The sequence below is a fragment of the Ammodytes marinus genome (genome assembly GCF_949987685.1).
Source record: "Ammodytes marinus genome assembly, chromosome: 15".
Classification (NCBI taxonomy): Eukaryota; Metazoa; Chordata; class Actinopteri; order Uranoscopiformes; family Ammodytidae; genus Ammodytes; species Ammodytes marinus.
Window position 1 is genome coordinate 10,535,470 of NC_137219.1, and position 7,190 is coordinate 10,542,659.

General features: G+C 43.1%; 1 protein-coding gene across 1 annotated transcript in view; it reads right to left on the minus strand.

Moving 5' to 3' along the window:
* Positions 1–607: 607 nt before the first annotated feature.
* The window catches only part of meis2a (Meis homeobox 2a), an 81,196-nt gene continuing 74,613 nt past the window's right edge, over positions 608–7,190 (minus strand). The window contains exons 9-10 of the mRNA XM_080042243.1: positions 6,411–6,500; positions 608–2,494 (exon numbers count right to left, since the gene is read on the minus strand). Coding sequence (XP_079898369.1) covers positions 2,169–2,494; positions 6,411–6,500 — 416 coding nt within the window. The 3' untranslated portion in view covers positions 608–2,168. The remainder of the gene's footprint in view (positions 2,495–6,410; positions 6,501–7,190) is intronic.

Below are 7,190 nucleotides of genomic sequence, written 5' to 3' on the forward strand. Positions count from 1 at the left end.
CAAAGTTAAGTCCACCTTTTTAAATCTGCAGAAATATTATTGAATCTAGATTTTAGTAAATGGCATATAAGGATAGTTTCAAGAATATTAAGTATGAAATAAATGTTATTTGGAAAATGTCATTATTCTAATGATGTCATTTGTTATTATTCTGCGATTATATTTAAGAACTACTGTAGACCTTTTTTTTTAAATATTATTTTCTATCACAGCACTGCTGACAGTTGCAAATTTGTGTGCCTAAATAAATTGCCTGGCAAGACATATTTCAACCATCATTTGTTATTGTCATTTTAAGAGGGCCTTCAATAACCAAATTTGGCATACTGATTAAAAACAAGCTATTGCTAATGGAGTGCTAGGGAAAGTGGTAGCTTGACCGTTGTAATTTTGTTGACCATTTGCAAAATAAAATAAAATTAAGACCTTGTTGTCAGTCCCAAAAAAAAAAATTTCTCAATAATAATAATAATAATAATAATAATAATAATAATAATAATAATAATAATAAGTAATTAACCAATTTATCTAATTTATATTTAAAATGAATTGCGGCTAAAGACTTTGTTTGCAACACAGGTAATCACACAAAAATCTAACAAAAATCAAAAATGAAATATTTATTACAGCATTTGTGACTGAACACCTTTTAAACATTACGTCACAGTCCTCATACAAGTATTTAATGTATTTTTGACAAAGCTTAAGGGAGACGGCATCTTATCATCTAGTGAGGAACACGTGCTGAAAAAGGAAGGAATTCATGGACATACAATATCAATGCCACAGCAGATCTGAAACTAGCAAAAACATTCTTTTTCAATTGAGGTAAACACATAGAATATCTAACATGAAACAATTAATAGACTGAACTCTGTACGAAGTTTGTTACAATATTCTCTCAGCTTTCTTCCCCACCCCCCCAAAAAAAAAGCATTGAGTTCATAATTTAAGTTTTTTTTTCTTTTTTTCTCAGTTTTGTCTTTTTTTGTTATAGGTTTTTTGGTGCATCAACCATCAAATGCTTCTCCAGTGCCACAGAATCAACGTTTGTGTCGGTATTGTCCTTATGGCAAGAATGTTGATCCGCAGGTAAAGAAGCGCCGGAGGATGTTGCTTTTCCACTATTAAGCTTCCTTCAATAGGCTCTTGCCAATGAGAGTCCAGGGTACAAAAAAATAAAATAATATTAAAATAAAAATGTATAAAACCAACACAATCCAGTGCTTGGGCAATTCAAACAAAGAACTTTTTTTCCTTTAAAACCTACAGGGCAACATTCATTCATGAATCAAAAAAAGAGGGGCATGACAAATGTTCAAACTGAATCTTCTGGAGAGATCCGGTGTCATTTAGCAGCCTTTTCCCATCATGCCCTGTTCTTGTGAGGGACAGGACCTGATTGCCGTCTATGGTTTGGAGCCTTTTTTGAGATGTTCCATCTTGTTGTTGTTGTTTTTTTTCTTTAATAGTGCTGTGCTGCGAGACAGTTTCTCCTCCAGGAAGGAGCACACACAGTGTGAGAGAGAAAAGGTTAACCTTTAATTCTAAAACTAGCTCAGGAAACATAAACCATGTGATCAACGAAAAATGCACAAGTTTTAACTTATTTACCTATACTTTTTTATACTACAGTAGTTATAACTCTTGGAGTCTTTCTGTTGTTTATTTTTTTTAAATCTTCCAGAGTGATTTTATTTTAGAAGCGTTTGAGCGCGTCACATGAAAGTGTACTGAACGTGTTCATGTTGGTGTGTGTGAGTGAGTGAGTGTGTTGTTTTTGAGTGTGTGTGCATCTGTCCATTCTTTTGCGCACATGTACGTCAAAACATCCTCCGTTGATTTTTTTTTTTTTACCAAAAGCCCAAGACTTTACAAAGTGTTCTCGTCAGCTTGGTCCTCCGTTTTGGATGAAAGTAACAAAATTGACAAGTCTTTAAGAAAAAAAAAAATATCACAGCTCATCTGGAATATCTGTTTTTCTTTAAGTGTCAAATTCTGGTCAAAAGGGTTCGCTTTTTTTATTTCTTAAAAATAGTCTCAAAATAGGATTTATTGTGGGCTGCTGCTGCTGCTGCTGCTGCTTTTCTTTTTCTTTCTTTTTTTTTCCAAACAGTTTTCTTGTAGTAGTAGCTGCTGTTGTCTTTGTAGCAAAAGTTTCCATTATACTATTGGGCGTGGATGTCCAGGCCTTGTCCTCCAGTACTGGGGTCAATGGGAGTGAGCAAAGGGGGTCTGGTCTGTGCAGACATGGTCATTCCTGGGTGCGACGAGGGTCCTCCATGCATCAGCATGGCGTGGTGATGGTGGGGGTGATGGTGGTGGTGGTGTGGGTGGTGGGCGTGGTCGGGCAGGTACGCGTGGAGAGGGTGTCCGTGTCGGAGCTGGGAGGAGTGTGAGGTCATGGGATGAGGGTTGTTGAAAGTAGGCGGGGCCATGCTCATGCCCATAGGACCGCTCTGAGGTACGTACTCCCCTGGCATGCCTGGCAGACCTGAGAGAGAGAGAGACAGAGAGAAATGAGTTTACCACAGTCAATAAAAGTATTTTTTTCTCTCTCACTGCGGCTTTAACATGCTCCCTTCTCCATTAACAGGCCTTCATTCAACTTAAGCACAACTTTCGACTACAAAGGGGCTTAGCGGGTTTTACGACACGGTGGTCTGTGACTACAGAGCAGTTTGCCTTTTGCCGACAAGAAAAGAGAGACATTATTGCGCCGGGGCTATTTTGAGGCTATGGTGAGTGGTTTACAATGCCCAATAGCATTGTGGTCAGGGTCTCAGGTTGGGGAAAATGATCCCCCCAGTCATCCACAGACACCGTCAAGTCCTGGGAGGACGTGAGGAAAACCAACCAGCCGTATTGATGTGGAAAAGTGCTAATACTTTAACAAGTGGAACAGTCAATTCCCCAGCTGACTTTGGTGACAAAACTGAACACACATTCTCTCTCGGGACGCGTTCTCTCTGAACATATTTGATTTAGAATCCCTTAAAGAAGTTATTCAATTATGTAGGACAGCCCGTTGAAGGCTTGCTTCCACCCATGAAGGGAAGGAGAAAGTACTGCTCTCAGATGTGTGGTGTGGGTTTTGGAAGTGGAAATCAACAGTAAATACAGTAGCAGAGTAGCAAAGATAAAAATGAAGAAAAAACTTCATGTGTGTGGAGAGAACTCAGCATGCTGGCATCTCTCACACTGTGACAGGACACGGGACACAGAGCTGGATCAGCAGTGCCACTGTTTGCCTTTTCACACGGCTGTTTGTTTGTAATCAGAAGGGGAAAGAAAGGAAGATGTTGGGGGGTTGTTCGTGGAGCCAGGGACTTGAGTATGGGAACATGGCTGGTCTAGGGGGCCTGGACCTTGGGGAGAGAAGTGAGAGCAGGGGTCCCCGGTTTGGAGCCAGGGGGCCTGGGTTTTGGGTCTGGGTCTGGGTCCGACCCTGCTTTGTAATGTGAACCCCTGGGGGATTAGAAGCTGTAATAGGAGGGGAGAGGTCGCCGCAAGGTCACTAGGCATGCTCACTCTCTGCATTCCTCCACCTTAGTACACTGCAATTAAGAAATTACACTGGGGGGCCCCGGTTGAAGGGGTAGAGGAGAAGGAGGACAGAAAGGAGAGAGGGAAAAAAAGGGACAGCAAAGGCCAAGATTAATGACCGGTCTCATTGGTGGAAAGCTGTGGCTTTTTTTTCTAACACTCCCCCCCCCCCTCCATGTCAGTTCATTTGAAATGCACATGTTTGTCGGAGCAGGTCTCTTAAAACCTCACTACTGGGGTCATAAAAATAAATAAATCATCCAGGGTGTTGGAAGTATGATGGTTTGCCCTCACCTCCATATAACCTAGTCCTAGCTCCTGTTAAAAGGCCCAGCAGATGTTTTTGACACTGTAAGCTGGTAATCTCCAGTCTTGTAAGCTGCAGTCATTCCGTTAAGTAGATCTGAGATCCCCCCCCCCCCCCCACTCCTTTATTAACAAGAGTGGTAAAACCATCTGAAGACAATAACGCCGGACAAACTGGGCCCCTCTCTCTCTCTCTCTCTCTCTCGGTCTCTCTCTCCATCTATGCATGCCTGCCTCCCTTTTGCTTTGCTGGCACTGCTGTACTTCTGTTATGGCACAGCGGTCCTGCTCAATGGCTGTCCATAATTAAGTACCAAACATACCATATTGTGTGGCTGCGTAATCAAATCAAGAGAGGGTAATATTCCCCCTGTATTACGCTATGAATGTAATTGGTCATGAAGCATAAAGTATGTTATGTAATTAAATAGTCTCAAAATTATATAGCCCTATATTAAGAATTAGCCAACCTGAGCAAATGTTTTCTCTGTGTGGCTGTTCTAGGGAACATTGCTTCCGGATTTTTTTTCTTCTGCTGCCATTAGCAAAGACAGGAGGGAGAGTCAGTGAGAGAGAGAGAGAGAGAGAGAGAGAGAGAGAGAGAGAGAGAGAGAGAGAGAGAGAGGGGGAGCAAGGACTAGAGGAGTGAAATGATCTCTGTCGGCAGAATTGCCGCTCTGACCCTTTGTAAAATCCAGTCTCCATTTACATATAAAGGGTTCTTTTAATCAAGGTAAGTGTTATTATATTGTGCCTCATTGGGCAAGGGAGTTTAGGTGTTAAAATAAAATCTCTTCTGCCCTGCCGCCTTTGGGATGCAGTACGTCTTGATTTTTCAAATGTCAGCAGTGTGGCACTAGCGGGAGGGGGAATGGCCAGCTTAATCAGACTGTCGCCATTTAGCTGTGTGGGGATTGTGTGTGTGTGTGTGTGTGTGTGTGTGTGAGAGAGAGACAGAGACAGACAGAGAGAGAGAGAGAGAGAGAGAGAGAGACAGAAAGACATTGGCACAGAGAGAGAGAGACTGTATCTGTATGTGTGAAAGAGAACCCCCCCCCCCCTTTTGGATGCAGTCATGCTTGTGTCTACAACCTTATAAATTTATCTCAATGTCTCCCTGTTCTTGTCTGTGAGTCTCAGGTCAGAGTAGTCACTGGCCCCCGCCCCCCCTTAAATCGTCTCCCTCCAGTAAAAAATAATCAAAACACACAGCGCCCCCCCAACACACACACACATACACTCATTCCTCCCTTTACACAGCTCCAAACCAAACCCCCAGTGAAGGATCGGCCGTGTCACCCCCACGGCCCGTATATCTCGCCCGGGGAGCGTAATGTACTGCGGTGTTCCCGTCTTTGCATATAAGATAATTTGGGCATCAATCCTTACGCCGGACAGATTTATGTCACTCGGAGGACAGTTTCACTTCTCCTTCTTTATCGCTTCACTGGAGCCTGCTTAATTTCTCTCCCCGTCAGCCCTCTTCCCAGGAGATGTTATTTTTTCCCTAAATGTCCAACATTTGCATTGGGCTGTCCGGGGATGGGGAGAGCGATGGCGCTGTTGTGATAAATAAATGTGTGCATGCCCATGCCAGGTTGTTTCTTCTCCTCCGCCTTCTCCTCTTGTTGTTTTCTCGCTGTCTGGCGCCACAAGTCGGGTCGTCTCTGTCCCAGGACTCTTTCCCCCTCCTTTTTTCCCTCTTTAATTCATCCTCTGCCCCCCCTTCTACCACTAAAAGCATCTCGCTAAAACACCCATGCATGCTAGCTCATAGGCAAAAATGATGGCCAGGGTAAGAATAGTGCTGGTAAAAGTGGAAAGGAATTGTGTGGGGTGAAAAAATAAAAATAAAAATAAAACCCACATCCCCCAAAGGGTACAAAAAAGAAAGAAGGAAAAGAGCAAGAGTACTTACTTCCCCCTTTTTCTTTGCGTTTTGCATTACAAGATGGAGGTTACATGTAGTGCCATTGCCCATCCATGCCCATATTCATCCCCATTCCACTCATAGGCCCTGGAAAGAGGAGAGAAATGCCAGAAAATAAAGGGTCAGCAGGAGTTTGAATCACAGACAGACAGACAGACAGACAGACAGAGAGGTCAGAGAGCCTCTGATAGAGAGGATGAGGCTGGTTTTAGCTTTAGATGGGAAAATGTGATATGGTGGAGGGAGGCGGAGATGAAAGATGTAAAGAAGTGGCACAAAAAGTGTGTTTTTATTCTGCATTGCATTCCCACAAATTCCCTTTGTCACGGTCATTCAAGAAGAATTTTCCCAGAGAAGTGTTAGATAAGAGAAGATAAAAAACAAGCAAGACAGGTTTAGCAGACAGACTGGGGGGAATTGGGAGTAGACTAGGTAGTACCATAAGTTATTGTGGTAGGGTAGCACTTGTTAGTGTTAGAGGTAGTTTTTTGTTACGTGGCTGACTCCGGGGACTTGCTTTGTGCTAAATGTCATGCTACAAAACTATAGAGGATCAGTGTGATGATAGCTGATGGGTGAAACTGGTGTCTGGTTAAAGCAGGCATGGAGGAAAGAAGAGCGTACTTACCGGCTGGTCGGATCCCCATGTGTTGCTGACCGTCCAGCACGAAGCTGCCCATTGGCTGGCCCTCTGGACTGTATGCTGCTCCCTGGCTCACTGAAGGATCAATAAGAAAACCTGATTGTAGTCAAAACGTGGACATGAAAAGGGGGGAGGTGGGGATGGGGGGAAGAAGAAGAGAAAACACACCAGACAATCAGCAATTGTCCCAGCTTCAGCCCCAAACATACTGAAAGACATTGTGCTCATGTTTGCGGACCGCACTGACTGACTGACGCGTGGCATGCAAACACGCATACAGTAGGTCCTCATGCATGCATGCAAGCACACAAACAGACTTGCGTGCACACACACATACACACAGACACAAACAGACACACACACACACACACACACACACACACACACACACACACACAGTGTCATTCAAAAAACACACTCACAGGAGATACATTGTTCTCAAGCAGAGAGAGAAAAGCATGCAGTTTGACGGGATGAAAAGAATTGATGATTGATTTGCTTAGCTGTATCTCGTTTTGCATATTATAAGCCCTAATGAGCTAATGCTCTTTTGAGACTGCAGAAAAACTGTGTATTCTAGGGACTATAACAGTATTATCTTGGATAATCTGTTATTCGAACAGATTAGAGGGAGCTGTTAGTCACGCTCTTTTTGCAGAGACTGTTGACTTGCTAACACTGGTTTGCGATGCTGACAAATATTCCAAAAATGTACACAAGAGTGCAGAAATTGTAGATACGAGTGCATCTCATTTCATTCATGGC